We start from the raw sequence: 23965 nt of genomic DNA on the forward strand, positions 1-23965 counted from the left end.
TACGATCGAAGGCTTTATTTTTCCTGCGCTCGGAGCGAGACGAGCTCGGCACTGCCGAAGAAACGAAACCGGGCGAATGTACTTCAGTACTTCAGCGCTTCAACACTTCAGCACTTCAGCACTTCAACTTCAACTTCAACTTCAACTTCATCTTCAACTTCAACTTCAACTTCAACTTCAACTTCAACTTCAACTTCAACTTCAACTTCAACTTCAACTTCAACTTCAACTTCAACTTCAACTTCAACTTCAACGTCAACTTCAACTTCAACTTCAACTTCAACTTCAACTTCAACTTCAACTTCAACTTCAACTTCAACTTCAAGTACTTTAGTACTTAAGCACTTCAACCTCAGTACTTCAGTACTTTAGTACCTTGGTGTCTTGGTACTTTGGTACTTAGTGCTTAGTGTTTAGTGTTAGTGTTAGTGCCTGGTACTTAGTGCTCAGTACTTAGTGCTTGGTACTTAGTACATAGTGCTTAGTGCTTAGTGTTAGTGTAAGTGCTTGGTGCTTAGTACTTTAGTACTTTGTACTTTGTGCTTAGTTGCCAACCCAATATCTTGTCCTCAATTTTCCACAAATGGGCCATTAAGTGATTTTCTTTCAAACCATCGAAGCAATCTCGATCAAATTTCCATTGAGTTGCCAAAACGGTAAGAACAGTTATATGAAATTACTCGGAATTGATGATAAAATAAAGTATATTTTCAGAACTGAAGATAAAATGCTCTTTTTGAGCTTTTTTCGAGATCAAGAGTTCGCTTAAAAAAAAAAAAGAAAGTAAATTTAGCACCACGTAATTTCGTCTACACAAGATAAATTGTTTCGCAATCCTTCGTTTGCTTTTGAAGCATTTCACTGGAACTGTCATTTAAAAAAAGGAAAATCAACTTGTGTATTTGCATACATGATAAATGAGTATATCATAATGATGAAGTGCAATAAAATAATCGTCTGTGAATGGAATATTGCTGGAATTTCCAATGTCGTATAAATTGACGTCTATTTTTGTTCTGCGTCTGTATTCAATATTAATGTAAATGCATGATTGACAATATGATCAGTGATTCTGATGCAGTAAATTGCATTGCGACTACAATGATTAACATAAATAACTCTATGACTTTAATTACTTTATCAATATTCTACGAATATTCTATAAATAAATATTGCAGAAAATATTATAAATGAATAAAAGGCACACATTCTATCACCAAGGTTACAAAAAACCCAATATTTTACCAGATATTTTACCTTCTCAGTTTTTTAAGATCGCTCCATACCCATGATTCACTGTTATCTTCATAATTCATCGTCGTATTTGCAAAATTAACACAGACTTCCTCGATTTTCGTCGAAAGGATCAGAGCAACGAAAATTACGAATAATTGCGGAGATCCATGTGTGGAAATTAATGGTGTCGTTGATAAGCGGGAGTTTCCGGGAACATCGCGGCCATCGACCGTACAAAATCAATATGTTAACAAAAAGACGATTGTCGCGAAAAAAGTGGATAATCGTTAACTTCACTGGGATTTCCCTGCGTCCTACGCGTCTTTTACCGCCCACCTCTCCGTATAAGGTATAAATGCATACGAAAGAGAAAACTGAAGCTGCGTCTTCGTCGAGGATTAGTCTTGAGAACGTCCAGTTTCGTGCCAACAGATTATCCTAATATATCGTAGCGAGAATACTTGCCTTTTTCATTAGCACCAACAATCCGTAACGTAACACTAGCGAGTGAATGTAGCTCCAATCAATTTTAGTTAAAAAAAAAAAAGAAAAGAAAAAAGAAAGATAGGAAAGAAGACTAAAGTCGTTGAAGAACCTTTTGACCATCGTGAAAGATGTTGGTGAGAAATTTACAGGTAAGTCGTTGTCATATACGACGATTTGTATCTTGTGGAGTAATGTAGATGTTGGATATGTAGATTTGTGTTTTGTGTTTGTAATATATTGCCTTATGAAACTATTCGTATGCTTGTTACAGAACATTTTTATAGAGTAATATAAGTTGCTTTTTAGGGGACTATGGTACAAGTTCTAGTTTCAATAATAAATTATACGATATATAACAAAATTTGTATTTTATGCCTTTTTATAATGGAACCTTATGAAAGAGCGTAAATTGTAATATGTAGGTGTATAAGCATACATGAAATGTGCTTCATATGGAAAAAAATATTCGCGTTTCGAGTTCTTACAAAACGTTCTTATGTTCGGTATAAGAGAATTTAAAATCAACTAAATCATTTAAAATAAAAATATTTCGGTTTACTTATTTATTCAGTGTCTTAATAACTAATTAATTTACTTAATACTTTGATATTTAACAGTCAAACCGTTAATTTGGGTATTTCATACTTTAATAAAATATACTTACGCGTAAATTCCATTCTGCAAATTTCACGTAATTAGGTATAAGGAACTCTAGAGTGGTTGAAAGTTTAATTAAACGATTTGATATCTCTTATCGTCTTTGACAGTCCCCAAAGTATAATAACCGTGCCTATGTATATCTGAATTTTCGTAGCTATGGACTTTATATCATCAAATAACATTGACACTACGATAAAACGTATTGATTCTTCTGACATATGAGAAGGGAATTTAAAACAATCATAAGCCATAGATAGCATAAGTCGTAATATTGTCATTTCTCTCGTCAAACTTTTCCAGACAGTTCAAATATTAAAGATATTACTTACTATCTTATTATTAGTCAGAGATCGTAAAACAAATAAAATGTAATAACATAACTCTCACCTCTGAATATCTAGACACTCGTTCTTCTAGAGATAGAAGAAATAACATTAAAAATATTGCGGACACAAAAGAAATATCATATATTCAATATATAATGATATTTTCATAGAAATTCTGCTAGTATACCAGGAGTCTTTGAAAATTTTTTATTACTTTGAATTTTAAATAATTTTAATTAATTAAATTTTTATCAAGTTTTATTAATCTACTTTCAAATTTTAAATTATACGATACAATTGTACAATTTTAAAGATACCTTACAAAAGTGTCTCGCATAGTGATGTCTTTCGATCGTTGCTGTCACAATAACAACGAGGGCTTTTCATTCTGACGGTCTCTTTATACGTAATCATATTGTATTGTATAATACGATACGGAGCTTCACTTTTCAGCTTGTTACGGTTAATCAACGGTAAAAGCAATGCGTTGTAAGTAGAGCTGTGGAATTTCCAGGTTCCTCATTAACATCTATACGTAATTAACAACTGGTCGCTCTCAGTTATGACTGAGAAGAGACAGAACAATGGAATGGAATTGTTCTTTCGCAATAACAGATGAAATACAGCGAAGGAAAACATATCTTATTACTCTTATGTAAGATTAATTAAAGAATCTAATGGCATCTTTTCCTTCCTTGAATAACTACGAGTTCGTCTTGATTAAATAAAAAATAAAAGGAAAAGATATTCGAGCAATATCTAATCGAGATCGAAGTTGGAGTAGTTAAAAATTGTTAATGTTTATATCATAGAAAATTCGAGCTTATACGAAAAGAAAAATATACTACAAGCAATGAAATGATAATAAAAATAGCGAAAATATTAATTAGAAGACATTGAAGAGTTTACAAAGATATATAGAAGATTATTATAATATTCTAAGAATGTAGGAAATGATTCGATTTTTCGAGCGATAAAAGAATCGTAAGAATAACGATTCGAAGAAAATTATATTAATTTGCTCGTAGAAATGCAGAAAGTAATAGGTGTAGAAATGAGTTATTTCCGATAAATTGAATTTCCATTTTACGCAAAAATCGAAAAGAATTCATTTCTATAGTTAATAACTTGATTTCTTTTTCAATTGGAAAGATTCAATCATACAACAGGAGTCAATGCCGCTTAATTACCTCTAATAAATCTTATGACAGATTTGTTGATCGCTCTTGTTGTAGCCGTTTAAACGGTCTTGACTTGATTTTTGAGAACTCACCAAGGAACTAACACTCCTTTCGAGTTACTTTCTCTGGCTATTGGCCAACGCTTTGAAAAGGAGCCTGCTTTATTCACTGAATAAATTCTGGAAGAGGGGGAAACGAGGAGAAAATTCCAAAGAACGCTTTCTGAAAACGCAAGGAACTGTGATTCATTTCCAACTCTCGTGCTTTAATCTGATAGGATTAAAAATATTCAATTTGAAGAAACATGAAACACAGACTATAATAAATATAAAGTATGAAAATTACAATGAAATTTTCATTTAATGTAATGAATAGATGCAATTTTTGTATTTTTATGGACATAGTTAAGCAAATAGAATCTAAATAGAAATTTGTTTCATACACCAAATATCAATAATACTTAGGTTGCTCTACTTTAAATATCTCATATATTTTTACATATTATATGCATTTATATGCAATATAAATTATTAAAATCTCAAGGTTTCTAAAAATGCGTGAACATTCGCAGTCTAAGAATAAATTTAGAAAATTGTGAGTTAACGTCGTTGAGGTGAAAGAATTAATCTAGCGAAGATCGTTACTCGTAAAATTAGCGTTAATTTGCGATTCTAAGAAGTCAAATAGAACTACATTCCTGATGTCGATCGCCTTAAATGGCGTCGAAGGAGGAAGTTATTACTGGTGAAGATAAAAAGGGTGAACGTTCTTACAGTGAATCTAGTTTTTGCTTCAGTTTGAGTTGATGGAACGACGACATCTTTCTTGTGACATTTGACATCTTTCCTATCTTCTTGTAGTTAGAAAATAAATAAATAGCGATTATCTATATCGTTTATATATACGCGCCAATTATTGTATCGTACTTGTTACTATCGTTTCGTAATTGCATTTTTATTTTTAAACGTTTTATGTTTTATTTATACGTATAAAAGTGAGAATATTACTTTGTATCTGGAATATTATTATCTCCTATATCTATACTTTTCTGTTTTATATATTTTTATTGTCTTCGCTCTGTTATTCCTTTCTCATTTTTCTATAGAATCTCAAACGTTAAAAAGTTAATTCGAACATTGGATAGACTTCGTGCCAGTGACTGTCGTTGAGAAAAATTATTTAAAATGTCGTATAATTAAATGCAATCAAACAAGTTCAATAACCTTGAGTCACCCGCACAGAGTACCGAGGAAAATGTAATTTGAGAAGCCAAACCTACCAAGCTGGTGTATTATCTCTGGTTTACATACGTTAGCCTCGATTTATATGTTAATTAGAATTACGAGCTTACGGGTTTTGTACGAGTACTCGCAAGTAAACTAATTTATGCCGCAGGTATGACGAAATATTCTGCAAAGACACTTAGGTATCAGTTTATCAACCCTAACATCCGCTTTCATCGGAACAACTAACTATGTATTGAAAGTGTACGCATAGGTACGCATACATAATGAATTGTATCGACGATTTCCGATTATGACGTAGTTCCCCCACCGACTTCATATGGGATTTCCTGACAATGAAGTCATTAGTATCAGGCATTTCCAATATCGCAGAAGTAACGACCTATCGGCTTTGTGAATGTTGGTTTGCGCTGTTGCGCTGGAAAGGATTCGTGTCCGATGAATAAATGTGACTCCACTCACGAGCAAAACTCGTGGTGGGGAAGTGGTCGAGGAGCCAGTTACTCGCGGGCATCTCGGTGACTCTGCTTTTCCTTCTCCGCACTCAGTTCAGTTTCGTAGCGAGCAACAATCGGACGTTTTTTCGTATCTAAGCCGATAGTTTACAAGTTGAAAATCTAGAAAGCAAGAAGGTGCAGATCAACGAAATGTTTTTCAAACCGGTGAGTGGTGACGCTTCGATGAAGTCTCGATTTAGAATTCAGTAGAAACGACGTAGAGTTAACGTAGATCTTCATTGTCTCAGCCGCATTAAGATTTGATCTTTGTAATGAGAAGCTAGGTTGTCTGTGGAGATCCTATTAGTCTGATGAAAATTGTATCGATGCATCGATTGTTGCATGTATTGACGCTTCAGAAGTTAGTTGTTCCTAAAATGAAATAGTTTTTTTATTTTATATATAATTTAAGTCAAACGATGTTTAAGTAACGAGTTCGTTAGTTATCAGAGATTTTACGTAAATACTTCCCATTAAATCTAGAAGGGTGATATTTTATACATGACTCTTGTTGTCTTCGTAATGAAAAGTTCAACTGTGATAACTTATCTCGTATACACTTTTTGCGCTTTCCATCGTTTCTTTTCATACCTCGTATCGATCCGATATCAAGTCAATAATATTCTATCGTGTGTGCTTCAAATATTCTGCTTCAATCAAATACTTCTATTTCTGTAGGTTTATATATCTTTCAAATTGGTTGTTTACCATTGTAATTGCTGTAGTAGGTAATTGACAACTCGGTTGAGATCACAAGTTGCATTTTATGATTTTTGGGAAAAATTGATTCATGATTTTTCGTAATCAAAAACATTTCCGTCATCGATGATAGTAACCGGTATCCAGACAAAGTTTAATTATTTATAACAATTATTTGTAACTTGTGGAATACTTAAAAATGAATATTTCTTAATTACTTAATTTATTTTAAAAACCTCCTTCACATTTACTGACCACTTTCTTCCATTCAAATAAAAATGAACTAATTTTCCCCAATCACTTGTTTCGTAAAAATTTAAAAAATATGTGTCATTTTTTTGGCATCTGACTAATTTTCTGTAACCTACATATTTTGATTCCCATTAATATTTTCACGCTGTTAAGTTTCTCATATAGAAGTGAAAATGTTCGTTGCTTTGTTTTACGATCAGCCTTCCTCGAACCATGAAGGACAGTCTTTAACTCACATTTTTACTCATTCGTATTACATCAAGGAGGAATCATAATCACAAGAATTTAATTGACTATAACGTTTACAAGGAACGTTCGCACAGTCATTATTGTATTACTTTTTGATTGACGAATTGCGTTAATTCGATTTTAATTTGACTTTGTGTATAGGCTAGGCTGCGGTTGATTACACGCGTGATACGTGCTTTATTTGTTAAGTTGGACACGTATCTGTTCGAAGAATTCACTTGTTATTCGCCGATTGTCTCTGTTGGCATTGTTAGATTTTAAATGTCTTCGTGAATACTGGTACTGTTAAAAATTACGAAAAAATCCAATGTCATTGCGGAGAGAAAGATTTCAGTAAAATAGTGAACTGCTATTGCCTGTGCTATACTGTACAATCGTAGTAAAATTTTACAAGTTACCAGTTACCAGTATCGATAAACAATTTCCGTATAATATTAACAAGTTTGATAATAAAATCTTCTGCTAGCAAATTATACAAATTATCTGATCATCGCATTTGAGTTTCTAGATTTCATATTTCATATTATTTTTACGCTGTTGAAAAATTTCGTATTATGCGCATCCTGTGGATTTTTGAATCTTTATACTTGCTATGAATTCATAACCATTCGCAGTATCGTAATAAATTATTTCCACTCTTGTTTCTAACATAAGATGAAACATTTTTATAAAAGGATAGACACATAATGAAAAAAAAGAATATAGCAAGTCAAATAGAAAATGGCAATAAATATTTAAGTACTAAAACAAGTAAAAGTACTTCGTGGAAATAGGAGAAAATCTTGAAAGGTGTAAAATAGAAATTACACGATGCAATTCTCATAAATCACGGAGCGTTTCGTTCCGAAGAACGTATAATGAAATAGTAAACAGTGGAACGGGATGAAATTGAAGGTTGTCAAACGAGGAACTGGAAAGTCGCAAGAAATTACGTAAATTCTGTATTAGTATTTGCATAAGGCGAAATTATAGTGGAATAATTCATGCAAGTTTCCCACGTGCCACAAGTAGTATGCTATCAGGAACAAACTGTACAGGCGTGGTTGTGTTTTCTCTTGCTTTCGTCATACGAGGCTCGTCATACTTCAATTTCAACCAAGAAAGCCGGACACTATGATGTCACGGTTTGCTCGTTGCTTTCACTCGCCTCAAAGTTTATCTTGCTTTCGTCCCAGATCGTGTAATTTTCACTAATTTTACCATTACGTTCCGAACCCTTCGAGAAAACATTTCCATATTTATCTTACGTTTTTAACGAAGTTAGCCCTAATCATTAACAGAATACATTACTTTCTATTTTATACCGTCCTTTAGTAATTCTTTTGAAGACCGATGAATTTTTCGCGGAGGAAGATATCGGCAATGAAAACATTTCTAGAAGAAAACTATAAATTTAAATCATTCCGAATGAGTCAATATTTTGTTGATATTTCTTTAAAAAATGATGACGGTATTTCCAAACATATAATTGACTGATGTCGTAATTTTAAAAATATACTAGCCTTGCTAAAATGGTAGTTGTTTTGTTGATAATATGGTAGACAATATTTATGTTAGTGAAAAACTAGAGTATTTTCATATAATAAAATACAGATTAGGGCAGAGAGATAATAAATGTTAAATTATATGAAATTTTCTGTAAAATTGATGTCAAATATATTTTTATATTTGCATGAATATAATTTTAATAATGGATTGAAGGATTAATAATAGATAAGTAAAATATTAGTATCAGTTTATTCTATAGCAAGTAGTACAAATTTAATTCAAACGTTGTCCAATTGTGAACTATTTTTAACATAAGATAATCTAACATAACAAACTATTTTAACATAAATTTATTCCTTCACAAAAGAAATTAAAAAATTTCAAACTTGTATTTTAACGAACAATAGATACTGATTTCGTCATAATCTACGATTATCATCGTGGGCACAAAACCAGTTCTGCCCTAAATAAGTGTATCTGATACCACTAAAATTGCAAAGCAAGTTATTGTGATTAAATAGAGCGTGACTCCTACACGAAACTCTTCCCCTGCTTGACATAAAAGTGTCGTAGATATGGATGACGTGTGTGACGATTTATTTGTTGACCTTACGATCGTGATCTCAGAACTTGTATAAATTACGATTAGAGGTCACGGCTACCGAAATGTGAAGAGGTTGCGAAACGTCTAGCTGCTGCATTGAAAATACTTTCCTCATTTTATTTGTTTTCTTTAATGTTTATAATTGTGCGACAATAGAGGCTAGTAACAACGATGACACAATGATAAAATGGAAATGTCGTTCACTCGGAGTTTTATAATGATACAGGAAATTACTCGAACGTCCGTAGACGTTTCCGAAGGGTGCAATTTAACTTTGCGTAAGCTACGCATGTATTTCGTTTCAATTTCCTAGTTTCTGGTCTTTCGTATTTTCCTTTACGTTCTTTGTTTTACTTCACCATAATTATATAATTGTATATTCGATTTTTTACTTCTTGCTTTCAACTTAAAATATACAAACGCCCCAGCGTCCATTCATACTCTTTCCATAAAAAGCTGCAAGTGTACCGTGCTTATCAAACAAATCCTAACAAATAAATAGTAATATCTATTCCAAACTGCTTTATACCTAAATTCCCCTTATTATACTTTAAAAACTTCATATTTTCTTATTATCAATAATTCAACTCCTTTGAAGGAGAGACTCTTCAGAGACTTTTAGAATGTTATTTTCTCAACAATCATTCTTTCTTTCAGGCAATGTCGGTGTTACCAGTTCTATTGCTGGTAACTTACGTATCAGCACAATGTCTCACCGGAAACGACAGTCCTCCGACGATGAGCGTTGGCTCGAAGAAAGGTGTGATCAACTCGAGATTCGAATTCGCTCTCGATACTCTTAAGAAGATGTCTTTGATCGAATCACGCGACAACATCTTCTACAGTCCGCATAGTCTTCACCAGGCTCTGACCTTGGCGTACTTCGGTGCTCGAGGCACCACCGAGGACTCCTTAAAAAAAGCCTTGCACCTACCTAACGATCTGTCCAAGGTCGATGTGCAACGATATTATGCTTACGAGAATTCCCTCAAAAATCAAGGTGACCAAGAGGTGAGGATTTAACTGGAGCTGTTGCATAATTTATCGTTTGTGTTTGCAAGTATTTCAAGGCGAGCCACATAATCGTAACATCAGGAGCCGTTTGCGCAATAGTAACATCAATAAATTCTACTTTTTAAAATTATAATTATGAAAGCAAACTATAAGGATTTGTCCAATACTCTTTCTCGTCTTGAAAGTTTACTTGAAATCACCTTTTTCTATTAGTAAGTTTGACTATTTAAATGCTATATATTATTTTAATATACTTTTTTGTACTTTAACAAAACACTATGTATGCCTTTTGTTGTTACTTACTGTTACACAGTAATGTCACATAATTTTTAGGTATTGTTTCACTTCTTAACGGATTAGACTTGGCAGTCTGTATAGTTAGATACTTTGAGCTTATTGAAATTATTGAATTTATTGAACTTATTGAAATTCAAGTGGGAAGCGTTTTGACCTCATAGCTCTATAGAATTTCTTAATCAAAAGTTATGAATGTAACGCGTGAGTAATGTTTGTTTCCTCGACGTGGATGGATGAGATAAAGTAAATAATTTTATTTGATCAGTTATATAATTCTTGCCTTTGTTCGTGACGAGTTGGTGCGACTATAATGTTCGGCTAAAGAATATCTTTTTTTACATTACTTGAAATTTTTCTATTTTTAGTAGCTAGATAATTTTGTAAAAGTTATGTCTGGAAATAATGAAATTTATGACGATTGCAAGTAAATAATAGTTTCTGCGCTACTGCTAATGAATTTTGATGCAGTAATAATTAATATAATACTTAATATTATCGTAAAATAGGTAAGGGGTATAAATAGGAAATGTAATCCCAAAATACCAGAACTTTTTTATAGCATTAAAATTATAGCATTGAAGTATTTAGAGAATGAATCATTAAATTAGTTTTCTTCCTCTATTCAGAATTCATCACGAGGTTACGAGTATAACTCAGCGAATCGATTATGGATATCGAGCACGAGAAAGGTACGAGATTGTATGTTGGACTTATTTGGAGACCAACTGGAAAAGACTGATTTTCATACTAATCCAAACGCGGTTCGTGATCACATTAATCAATGGGTGAGCAACATGACCAAAGGACATATCCGCGATCTTCTTCCTGTTAACAGTATTGGAGTAGATACTGATTTGGTCCTGGCTAACGCAGTATACTTCAAAGGTCTTTGGGAAAGTCGTTTCAATCCAACTAATTCTAAGAAAGATATTTTCTACATTTCGAACTCTCAACATTCCATGACTACATTCATGAAGCAGTCAGGACATTTCAATCATCGTAAGTTACACATCTTAAATTTATGAAAGACTAAAATTTATCTACAAAAATCTGTGATGGGCGAAAAGAGTATAATTCAAATTTTTAATCAAAATACGATAAGTATGCTAATATATTCTACATTGATCTTTTTACGTATGCTTCTAATTGGTTGCAAAACGTTTTAATTGTTACAAATTCTGCTTGGTCAAATAAATAAAAGTCAAACTAAAAATTTTAGTCCGAATAAGTCATCAGTTTCGAAAGAAGAAAAATGTTTTTAAATCGAGTATACTGTATATATTTTGTAAGTAAAATGGGACAAGACATTGCATATTATAAACTTTCATATCCAAAATCTAACCACCTAATCTTACATTGCAATTCAAATGTTGTAAGTCGTCTCTACAAGACTAATAAACTGTGACTTATATTCTTTTGCCCGCCTAGAAAAGCTATATTCATATTATATCATTGCAAATATATATAAATAGAAATAAATACAAATAATCTTTCCTTACAGTCGTTTCCGAAGTACTTGGCGCGCACGTGCTAGAACTGCCGTATAAAGGCAACGAAATCTCAATGTTCGTCCTTCTCCCACCATCTGTTTCCGTCGCAAAATCCACCGCTGACGTTGAGCAAAACGGGGAAAGAGACAGTGTTCGTCAACTGATAGAACGCATTTCCACCGAATTAGGATCCACAGAACTCCGCGATCTCTTGGATTCCGGTATACCACCTCAACAAGTCGATGTTATCTTACCGCGATTTGAAGTCGAAAAGGATCTTCCAATAAGCACGCTGCTTCATGCAATCGGTGCAGGCGAATTGGTAATGCCTAATGCTGCCGATCTTCGAGGTTTCGTTAAGGATGGTGAAAATCCATTGCATTTGGGCGACGCTGTCCATCGTGCGCGAATCGAAGTCACTGAAGAGGGCACCACTGCAGCTGCAGCTACTGCTCTTTACACTTTCCGATCTGGACGACCATTGCAACCGGCAATTTTTAATGCGAATCATCCTTTCTTGTATTTCATCTATGAGAAACCAACTCGTACTATTTTATTCAGTGGAATTTATCGTACACCTAATACTCCAAAAAATACCGCGGAGACATCAGCTTGAAATGTTTGAAGGATGAATGTGATTGTCGTCGTTATTCTCTGTTTGTTTTTGAAGAATGTGGTGCGAGGAATAAGAAGCTTTATATGTGTTTGTAACATATACAGGTATGAATGTTTGGTAAGGTGTGTTTGCATGTATATATTTTAAAATGAGTATAATCGATAGTTATTTACAGAGCACCTAATATTTATACTAAATTTATAATATACTAAAATATTTTGATGGATATTGTATAATTTCGTACAATTTGCACATGTATTTCGAAAATGTCACAATAAGTGTCACCGTATCAAAATAATTTAGTCATGTGATCGAAGAACATCAAAACCGTCAAAGAAGGATTTCCAGGACTGAAAATGGAGAATCACACATTCCATTTAAGCTTGCAAATAGTGTTTCGTTTTTCCTGAAAAACTTGTGTTGAATTGTGTCACTTTGACATACATGTGTGAAATGTATAGAATAATATGGATGGAAATTTGTAATCGGATTCTATTATAATATTTTGGTGCGTTAGATATAGTAAAAATTAAGTTATTAGATTAAAGATGTATCAAATTATAATCAAATTCGATTTATTGTATGTATAACGTATATATATGCACAGTATTCGAATTTACTAACTAAAACGAAGAAAATAATACGTATTGAATATCCTTTACGATCCGGTACGAAAAATTGATGTTATATGAGTTGTGTTATGTTTGCAATTGTATTTGTAATTGTGGAGTGTTTTTAAAGGTTTTATAATTTTTTCGACAATTAAAAATGATGATTGTAATTTCTGTTTCTAATATGAATTTTAATCTATACATGTCATATTGAAAATATAAACTTAATATAATTTTCCTTATTTATACAATATATAAATTATAATTATCGAAATGGTAAATTTTTCACATTTATCAATTAAAAAAATATCTTTCAACCCTGATTTGAGAGCCTAAAAAACAGGTATAATATTTTACAGGAAGAACTTCAGATTTGATAATATTTAAAAACATGTGCAAATGCGTTACTTGTGAATGCTTGTACTTATATTTTATATACGTGTATTGGAAAATTTTAAATTAAAAATGGAGAATATTTTATCCATGAATGTAGTTTTATTCTTTATCTTTAACAATTTTTTCAGTATAGAAGTTTGTATTGTTTAAGTTAAGGAATGATGAAGAAATAAAATGAAAACGTTCTATTGAAATACGTATTGCCACCGAAAACGTCCTTTGCAGGAATTTGACGATTTCTGTTCGTACGTGATCGACTTGCCGGGGAGTTTCCCCACTCCGAAATTCGTAGGGCAAATTACGCTAATGTCAAATTTCGAAGCGATTAGATGTGTATCGGTGTCACTCCGTGGCAGGTACCGATTCCTATACTACGTAGTACATATTTTCATAATCATTCTTTTATCACTTACGTTCTTGTAACTTCGTTTACTTATCATACGTTTTTTAATTGAATAATTTATAGTAAATAATTTATTATTTGATTATCTATTTTTCTTCGATCGTCTTGTTGGTTATTACATTTGCCGGTAGATCGTATAATGAGCCTTCAAGACGCAATTTGAGCTTGATTATTGTTTCATTTTGTACATAATTTGCTTTTTATACATTTGTTATAATGTTTCGGCTTTTTTTTTTGTGCAGATTATTGCTCGACTACGCGGAAAATTTGGAGATGTTAGGAACATGCAACGAAATTACAAATGGCGCCACAAAATTCAAAAGGACGCCATGATGACTAATGGTAATATTTGATTTATTTTAATAAAGTCAAACGTATTTATATGTTTATTTTCTTTTTCTATTGGTTAATTGCTGACAGTTATTTAATATTCAATCGATATACATTATTAACCAATCATCATATTTTTTAGAAGGAATTATTCATATATATGAATTCATATTTTGTTAAAGGTTTCTCATTCCTTCCTTTTCATCCTGTTTCCTGGAAAGGACTTAGTGATGCTTAAAAAACCAAGAATGTAAGTAACTTTGTATTTTGTACTTCATTTAATTCCTTCTATTTTATATCAACTATAATTAATTAAAAAATGGAATTTGATTGAAAATTTGACAAGTTAAAATTTTTCATTCAAGTCAAAGTTTTATGACAACTAATACAATATGACAACAATAAAGACAAGTTAAAATTTTATGTTTTATAGAGATCAATCTTCTATTATTTCAAACTTTCTAAATAATTAACACTGTCTTTAAGGACGAATTGTACAATAATATTCTATGCTTTGTTATAGATTTCTTCCAGTCTTTACTTTTTTTCATGGGATTCAACGATTCCTGTCTAATGATAGGCTTCACGATGACGTTCCATAGGGCACAATACATCGATGACAACGTTCTTCGCAACTAATCGTGAGTCGCATGCATTTTTGTTCCCCTGGTCATTCAATCATGTTGTAGAATTGAAGGTTTGAAGCGACACGGGTGACTGGTTGTATTACGTTGAATTTTTGACGAGCATACTGACCGCGGGTATTTATTATACTCGCGAGTAGTAACATTTTCTTGTATGTGTTTTATTTATCGGTTCAGGATAGGTTTTCTTGTACACCGCGTTTTCGAATGTTGATAATAACACACGAAGAATTAACAGAGGAGAGTACCATATTGACATAAATAATGTTATATAAAAAATTGATATAAATAACTCTGTGCTGATAATTAATGTATATTTCTGTAATTGAAAATCACGGAGTGTATTGATAATAATTACTTATAAAATCAAAGCATATCCAGAATGATTTTATATTTGCAAATATCAAATACCCAACAAACATATGTGAGTAAACAATGAATATGAAAATAGCTTCGTTTAAGTATTCTGTAGTGGAGAAGTCGGATATCTCCGATTTCATTATGAAAATTGCAATTATGATTGAAATTATTATAATCGCTGTTAATGCTATTATTGATTTTTATTATAAATGATATTTAATTTTATCTTGTGTTTTGCGGTAATGTGGAACAATTTTATTGTTCGAGTTCCATAGACAGTAAAATTTCAGTAAAATTTTAAATGTGAAATATAAAGGTATGGAGTCTAATTTTGTCCGTCCAAGAATGTATCAAATGTTACGTACAAGAAAACACTTCGCGACAGGCAAATTCAGAATCAAAACAAGTTTTGAATGTTTCTTAGTTTCCAAAGATGTGTTTTGATGGAAGAATTGCCTGAGGATATTTTTACTAATATTTCATGTAGAGTTCATTATTATTATTTATTGATATAAATACTATTTGCATTATTTCGAAGCTCAATTTATTTTTTGAAATATAATAAAAAACGAGTGAATAAATATTAACTCTTCATTCAAATTTAGCATTTCAGTAATTCATTAAATTAATAGAATAAAGTATAAAGTAGACTTTAATTAACGAATATTAGCCCGTTAGATACAAAACGTAATAGATACGCTTATCATATTTTTAGCCTAGGATTTTCAGGTTTAACCCCTTCCATGTCCATTGCCAGGATCTCACTCACGTGCTCAGGTGCTACTTGGGTGGGAGAAAAGCGGTGGGCATGATGACTATAGTTTATATGTTTAACATTGTCTCAGCGACTGACGTTGCGTTAGTGTATCGTGCACGACGTATTTTCTACATTGTGTGTGTGATTAGGTCGTGGAACTACGTCGTTTTCTTCTTATTTCAACCCATATAATTCTGAAATATTAATGAGTTTCACAAGTGTTATTAATGCAATAGTAATATATAATTATATTAAATTACAATGGTATTAAATATTATACCATTTAGTCTAAGAATATCCTAATTTTTCAAATGATATAATACAAGATTATGAATATTTATACAATATGATCATGAGTATTAATTAAAGTTAACATTGAAATATATTAAAAACATAATTAGAATTTCAATATACACGTAACGTATGATGGTCGCTAGCCATCGCCAGTCGATTTCAGGAAAAAGGTACGTAAAAGTTAGAGTATGAAAGTTGAGTGTCAAACTCGGGTGTCCGAGGCGTTCCGGGACGTCTCCCTAGTATAGGTCCTTGCGCCCGGGTAGTATGTGAGAGAATCGTGGAGTGAGTGTGTTGGTGTGCCTGTTTTGCCATTTTTAAATATAGGGCTATGTTAGATATAGCTTACTTTCTGGTGTGAATGTTAATTATAAGTAGGTAGGGCCGGGCAGGTTGGCACAGTCTCTGGTCGGGTAGGCGCGTTTCTCGTGTCCAACCTGTTTCAGGAAATTTAATTTGAAAAATCGACGGTAAAGCTGGTACGAGTGGAGAAACTCGTCTCTGGCTTTATCCATCGATTTTTCGAATATCGTGGTCGCGATCGCGAGTGGGTCTCGAAGCGAACGTTTATTTATTGCTCGAGCATGCACATGCGAACGGGCAGTGATCACTATGATCCTTGCTCATCCATGTACACGGGGAATAGTATCCGCGATTTATATTTTTATTTTACCTTTGTAAGTTATTTTTTATTTTGTGATTAGAGAGATTCGAGTCTAGATCTAAGTTTCAGCGGGCATTGCGCTCGAAGAAAGAAGAGGCTACGAGCCGAAGAGGCTCGGCAAACTGCCATTCAATAGAGCAACTACTAATGACTTTCCATCCTCTGGATCACCCAGAGCATGGAAAGTCATTCGTTACTACTTTGTCACTATGCTCGCTTTTAGTAGTTGTAGTTATAGTATTTTTTTTCTGGCCGATATATATGTCGGTCCTTAACCACGTTGGGTAAATCGCGTTTTTTTTTTTATTAGTGTTTGCGAGAAATTAATTACGGTTTAAATTAGAGTTGCGTAAAAATTTCGCGGCTTTTATTAGTATCACGATAGAATGATTACGGTTTGGATTAGAGTTGCGAAAGAATGATAATCGTGTTTGCTTTAGTGTTGCGAATTATGACAGCGCGATTGTCTTTAGTGATTTTGATTATAAATTGTTAGAACTTCTTGAAGATCAATATATATTAAAGTTCATCTCGTTTCCGGTCATTTAATGTTAGATTTGAAAGTTTTAATTAACTTTATAATATTGTAATTTCTAGTATAAAATTTTTATTAAATTTGTGTTAAGAATTAGCGTTAGGTATGATAAATTAGATTTCCAATTAGAGTTTTTGGAATTAGTAAATGATGCTTTCAATGTTTTGTTCAAAACTGCTGCTTCCTAGGAATATTTGATACTGCTAAAAAGTATTGCTTTCCAGAAGCACTAATCTGTTCCTGAAAGTACCTGAATAAGTACTTGAATACGTAAATACGATATAAGTAATAGTGATTAAGAGTATGCAAAATTAAGGGTGGTATTTTAAATAAAGTATTATTACTTTAGTTGAATATTTTACCTTGCATACTTTCCTTGCTGCTTGAAAATATAATTCCTATGTTGGTCGTACCAAGTCGTAGAGGGCGTTAAGAAACACTTCGGCTTTTTTCAATGTCGGTATTTCAGTATGTGAGATACGAAGTCCCATTATTTAGTCAATGACCAGTGGAACTACATATATCATAATTTACCGATAGTCGATCTTCCCTGATCGACAGATAACGCGTTAAAAAAGTCCATTCACGGCAAACGCGTAATTTATCGAAACATCGATGTTTCATCGACAAAGGATGGTAAAAAAGTTTCCCTCGGAGAACAACGACGATATTAATCGCCTGTCGCCGGCAATAGAAGTACTCGGCTCTGAAATATCCATTGAATGTTGTTGATCGATGTACAATAAATCAAAACTCTCTGACAAGTCGCGCCTCCATCGGTCGCGTTTCCAACCACCGTTCGTTCCATTCACTGACGCTGACGTCATCAAAAAGCCACGGAGGTCCCGGTAAACGTGTGCACAGGCGACCGTTAGCCGGTAGCATCCGCAAAACTCGATCCTCCGGCAGAATCTGGCATCTGGTTGCGTCACGCGCCGATACAAGCGAACGGGCGCACGGACGTTCGTCTCGAAGTCTGGCAGTCCTTGACGCAGGCCTCGATCCCGGCGAAAGATGAGCAAACTCGAGATCCGTGAGAGATTTGCCGCACTTCCTCGAAGGAACGACTCCTCCGACCAGTTTGCTCGCACGAACGGTATTGCGCTTACTACGGAATCTTCTTCGATCGATCTCTGCGCCTAACCTTTTTTTTCTTCCAATCCAGCCGATATAAGGCTGCGAACACGTGAATTTTCTTGCTGTCAAGGAAGCCTGTATGGAGGTCATCTTTGATCGATCGTATTTCCGTGTAGTTCGACGGGGCCTATCTTTGAACCCGTCAAACCATTGCACATACTCTTTTCTTCGTTTTCGCGTGAGATAGGGTTTTGACTGGCGCTGTCTGAACATACAGTATACGGACACTGCGTTGAGTAGGTTAGTAATTTTTGAGTCTGTCGAGGGAACGAGAATTGAATAGATGGTGATGCGAATGTTCTTCTTTTGTGGATAATAGTTCAGTTATTTATTTATTTTATTTTGTTTACGGGTAGATAACTCTGCATTATATAGAAGGATGTATATAAGTAATTTCAAGAATATGATACCGAAAATTAATAATACGTTAATGCATCAATTATTCGAAAAAGGGAAAGGGCTAGGTTTTAAGAATCTTTTACTTCCAGAATTACTAGTTCTTCTGTATTTAAGGTAATGAAACTACATAGTTAGCTGTTGGTAGACAATTCTCAATCTCTAATTTCTTACGACATATAACGTAACTTGATTTGAAGTACGTCTAGCAAACAGAAAGCCTAGAGAAGCTGTTTCAATATCATAAGGTTAGGCGCGCAATTAAATTCGTCAGCTAACTGGTGAACGCTTAATCGCGATTATCTTATCGGCAATTACACCGGCGTTACATCGATATGGCGTGCAGTATTGTCGCGGGAACATTGTTCATTTATTACTGACGGTAAATCGCATTAATAAAAGTTCTGTATAAACGCTCGTTCTCGTTGATTCAATACGTTCCGTTGTGTTATCCTTTTTGCGTTTGAATTACAAATTCCCTCGTGTAGAACAGCGTGCCATATGCGGCAATGGTGCCGCAACGCGCGTGCGCGATAACGATTCTATCTTCGTCGTCCTTGCGCAGAATCGTACGATTCCCGCGCAAAGACACGTGACACCATTCCACGCGTTTTTCGTAGCGCTGATGTCAAAGTAGGTTATCGATCCCTTCGAACGAGGATCTATAGATCGGCGAGATACAGTAAATCGTGAAGGTATTTGAATATTGGTAAGAACTTTTTATGGATAGAAAGACTATAGAAAGAAAAAGCTATAAGTCATATTTTCTATTTTTCGGAGACAGGCAGGTTTTAAATTTAGTATTCTTATCAAATTTAGTGTTCTTTCATATTCTTAAGAACTTGCAAAGTAGTACCCATCATAATATTAAAATATTGAAGATATTAGAATATTGCTTAGTAATTAAAATCTGCAATCTGTTACTTGTATTTAAAAGATTTGCATCTTTGAACTTCACAGGTTCTTTTCATTTTTCAATTGTCGTACTAAAATTGTACCGTTTTGTTGCAAGTATCCTGTAACATTTAATATCAGATTGCTTTCAAATTTCACCGATATAATCATGACGATCGTATTTCGTTGCGGTATTAATGAAACGTCAACATGTTTTATATGATATAAATATAACAATTTTTTATGATAACCGTTCAAGTACTTTGGTGAGTCACTGTACGATCTTTGCAAATGTCACCTTACGTTTATGAGTAATTTCGCGCGATCCGCGATGCTGATAATAACAGACACGATTTGAAAAAGCATCCGCTCAAACGATCGGCAGATAAAATTCTAACAGAGTCTCGGCGTTGATCGGGCAACCTTGACAATCTCGGTAAACGTGGAAACATTGTTAAGGTTTCCCTCGATACTTTCACTTTCCTTCCTCCTTTTTCGCGGCAAGTGCACAAGCCCGTTGCAAAGATCGCCGCGAACACGTGGTTTTACGCTTTGACGCTTAACGGTAAATCTCGATGGGTTTCTCGTTTCTTCGCTCGAAATCCTTTTCGAACGAACGTTGACCGCGTTGCTGACCCCATTTTTTCCCCTTTTCCTTTATTTTATTTCCGTTTGTTATTCGCTGTTTCAGATTGAACGCGCAGCGTTGTTCTCGTATGGTTGTACCATTAATCCTTTAAGTGTTATAGCCGCGCTCGTATGTGTCCGGTGAATGCCATCTACATATACACATAGACTATGGTGTGCGTTATTGTTGGAAAGTGTGGGAACTTTGACGATTGAGTGGAAAAAAATGCGAGTGGATGTTTGAGCTCTTATATTGGAAATATTAGATTATATTGAAATTATTAGAATATATTGGAAAAGTTGGATGATTTTTAATTGTTGTCTTTATTTAAGTGTTTTTCCGATTCGATTTATAAATTATAAATGTTAGGGGAAATTAATTATTTGTTGAGGACACGGAGTATTATGACTCCCTAAGGTATAATTAACATCATGAATAGAAAGTGAATATATTCACATCGCGATTGTACGACAGGTTGAGGAGATTTATCCGTAACAAAAGTATCGAGTAAATAACCGTATGTGTGTTCATTGAGAGAAGTAGTTGTGTTCCTATGGAGTTGTTTCGCTTTTACGCGGGTTTCCTTCAATTCCTTGGCGAGCCTCGAAATTCTAGCATGTCGGGGTATCGTATTCATAAGGCACGTATATTAATGGACGCACGGTGCTACACCGGTGCACGTGCAACACATAAACCACTTCCTTGACAAGACCCAGTTTCGATGTCTCTCGCGTATGTCGGTGCTTAATTATGCCAAGGGAGCACTTACACGGGTGCAGCTCGCTGGTAGAAAAAGAACGTACTTCCTTTTTGGCTTGTTTATCGATCGTTGATTATTTATGCGCCAAATTTTTTGCGACGGTCAGGTATCTTTTTATTCCTTCCTTTTCCTCTTTCTTTTACAAACCGGATAGCGTTTCATGCATTACGAAAATGTTAAAGGGTGACCGGAGTTTCACATTGTAATTATAATAAATTTAGGTTGTTTCAATAAATTTGAAAGTACTCCATATATATCTGGATAGTTAATATATGTGTTTGTGTTGTTTATTGGTTACGTGGAAAGATAATTGACGTAAAGAAATTTCACGAAGAAACTTCCATATTGACAGTTACAGCGCATCAAGTTAATAACATTAATATCAATTTTGTAAGAACATTATTGTGTAAGAAAATTCTGTTATTTTACCAAGTTATGCCAATAGCAAATCTTTATTGCTTTTCTTGCGGCATCCCCAGAGGGTTTATAAACTTTTACCAAGTTATCCTATTACGTTGATATACAATGGCAAGAGACAGTAACGTTGATTAATTATTTACGATTGGATTGCGGATTTTTATGTAAATTCGTACTTTTGGAAACACGTATAATTGAAAAAGTAAAAATAGCTCGGTAGAAAATTGTTTTACCTGTCAAGTATTACAGAAAGCTCCACTATACTTTTGCTCTTTTAATTTTGTTCTTTTAAATTTTTCTAGAAATGCATAAAAATCCACAGTCTGTTTGTGATATAGGAAGTGTACAGAGGAAATAATATATAAAATACTTGTGATTTCATAAATAAATAGCTGTACTACAAATACGTTTACATTAGTGCTTCAGCTCCAAGTGGACTCGCTTTTCACAAAGGCGGCGTTTGAAGTCCCACGTGAATGTCCAATAAAAGGCGATAAAAGCCCAAAAACCATGGCAATAAATCACCGGGCAGGACCGTTTTCTCGCAACCTGCAATTTAAGCTCGCTCTTTAAACTGTTCATTACTCGTCCCATTCGGTTGATTTCAATATCCCTCTGCGGCCCTGTCGGCCCTGCCGGTTCGACGTACCTATAATACGCGTACTTCACGACCAAGTGTTTACGACTTTTATTAACGCCCGCGAAAATTCCGGACAACACGTCGAAGATTCTTCCAACAGAGAAATTTACCTTCTCACGCATATTCACTTTTTACTTGTGCTTATTATGACGATATTGAAGAAGATTCTTAAGATTCTTCGCTGGAATCAATCTTATCATTCACGTTGCGTATATCGTACGTGTCTAACGTTATCTAACTATGAGATCAAGACCAATTTTAATACACGAGTTTATGTTTATTTCATAGTCATATAAAATTAGAAAAGTCTGTCACTATCGTCATGAGCTAGAGATCTTTTAATTTAAAATCTCAGTTTTGCATACAACAAATTTTAATCGCGACATTCCTTCGTCAGGAAGGTGTTTCAAAGAAGATTCAGCGTCTTCCGCCACGTCGTTCTTCATTGTCCATTCGGTTGGTTGGTGGAGCGGTAACTCGATTCGAAAACCTGTCGACGGGCCTGTTTTTACGGTAGCGGAGATATTATACGGGCGTCGGTCACTTTCTTTCCATCGGTCCCAGGACACGCGTTTTTTCGCACACACTCTCGTTCCACATCCTTTGTTCGCCGCTAATTATACACCATCCGGTCGCGGTAGCGAAACTACGGTGGCTCATGAAAATACTCGAACACTTATAGAAACCTTTTATGAATACGTTATGTATCATTCCTCGGAACTGTTTTAGTTTCAGCTACTAAATATTTAATGAATTATTCATTGAAGCCTGTGTGCACGAGACTCTGTATTTCTAACGCAGCTGTTTTAATATCGATATATTAATAAAATCAGAAACTAGTTGAGAGATTACTAAAGAAAACAAATTTATTCAAATATGAACTAAATAAAAAGTTTGGTACCTAAATAACGAAATAATTTAACACAAAATCATTTGCCTGTCCAGACAGATCAGTGCAAAATTATTTTAAAATGACACCTATACAAATAGACGATACGCTATTTATTATACATTATTTAATCATTTTTCAAATATTTTATTTAAGCAACCCTATAACGAACCAGAGATAAACGTTTCATGGAAAAAGATCGAAACGAAAGCAAGGATATTGATATCGAAAGATAATTCGATTGACAACGAACGTAGAAATGTCTCGTAGAAACGTAGGCGCGAGCGTTGCAACGATAAGTAAATGCACGCCTTTAACAGCTGTTTCGCTAATGGTAGCCGGTGAACGAGCCGGTTGAAAATATAAATCCGCTCGTTTTTCTAATTACACCTTGGTTCACGAACGCTCTCGCGCTTGTTCTGCGATCCGATGAGCCCGATAAAGTGTTCAGCGAGCGCCGCGGGATCTCCATTCGCTTTGTTCCTGTCCCGACGCGCCAGCAAACACATATTTACTCTCAGTCGTCATCCGTTGATTTCATAAACTTCCACCTCTTGTGCCGCCGCGTTCTCACCTGTTCTTGGTCGGATATGAATATCGAATTAGCACGATCAATAATTTTTCTTATTGGATTGTCACAGTTCAAAGTACTTGGGCACTTTTTTCCCTTAATAAAAAGCCACGTTGGCGTGATCGACACTCGACGCGTTAAGAAACAAAATTTCGGTCACACTAAGTGGTCATGCAACTTCGGTCCCGCAGTCAACGCGTCGATTAAGAAATTGTGGATAAATAGAACTACGACGAGATGAGAATAAACTGGCGTTTATAATTCTCGAAGCAGGAGATTCGGTACGAATATTAATAAAAG

General features: G+C 34.2%; 2 protein-coding genes across 3 annotated transcripts in view; both read left to right on the forward strand.

Annotated features, from left to right (window-relative positions):
• Nucleotides 1-1835: 1835 nt before the first annotated feature.
• Nucleotides 1836-13438, forward strand: LOC117158456 (serine protease inhibitor 88Ea). 2 transcript variants are annotated; one of them, XM_033337345.2, is made up of 4 exons: nt 1836-1871; nt 9580-9933; nt 10860-11232; nt 11735-13438. In XM_033337345.2, exons 1-4 carry the CDS (start codon nt 1851-1853, stop codon nt 12337-12339), a joined length of 1353 nt encoding a protein of 450 aa, XP_033193236.1. In that variant the 5' UTR covers nt 1836-1850; the 3' UTR covers nt 12340-13438. The 2 variants fall into 2 exon arrangements, with proteins under 2 accessions (XP_033193236.1, XP_033193237.1); XM_033337346.2 differs by lacking the exon at nt 1836-1871 and adding an exon at nt 5592-5795.
• A 1261-nt stretch (nt 13439-14699) lies between these two features.
• The window catches only part of LOC117158660 (uncharacterized), a 267429-nt gene continuing 258163 nt past the window's right edge, over nt 14700-23965 (forward strand). Inside the window, exon 1 of the mRNA XM_076618345.1 lies at nt 14700-14720. The gene's annotated coding sequence lies outside the window, so the exon portion shown is untranslated. The remainder of the gene's footprint in view (nt 14721-23965) is intronic.

This window comes from Bombus vancouverensis, chromosome 5 (genome assembly GCF_051014615.1).
Source record: "Bombus vancouverensis nearcticus chromosome 5, iyBomVanc1_principal, whole genome shotgun sequence".
Taxonomy (NCBI): domain Eukaryota; kingdom Metazoa; phylum Arthropoda; class Insecta; order Hymenoptera; family Apidae; genus Bombus; species Bombus vancouverensis.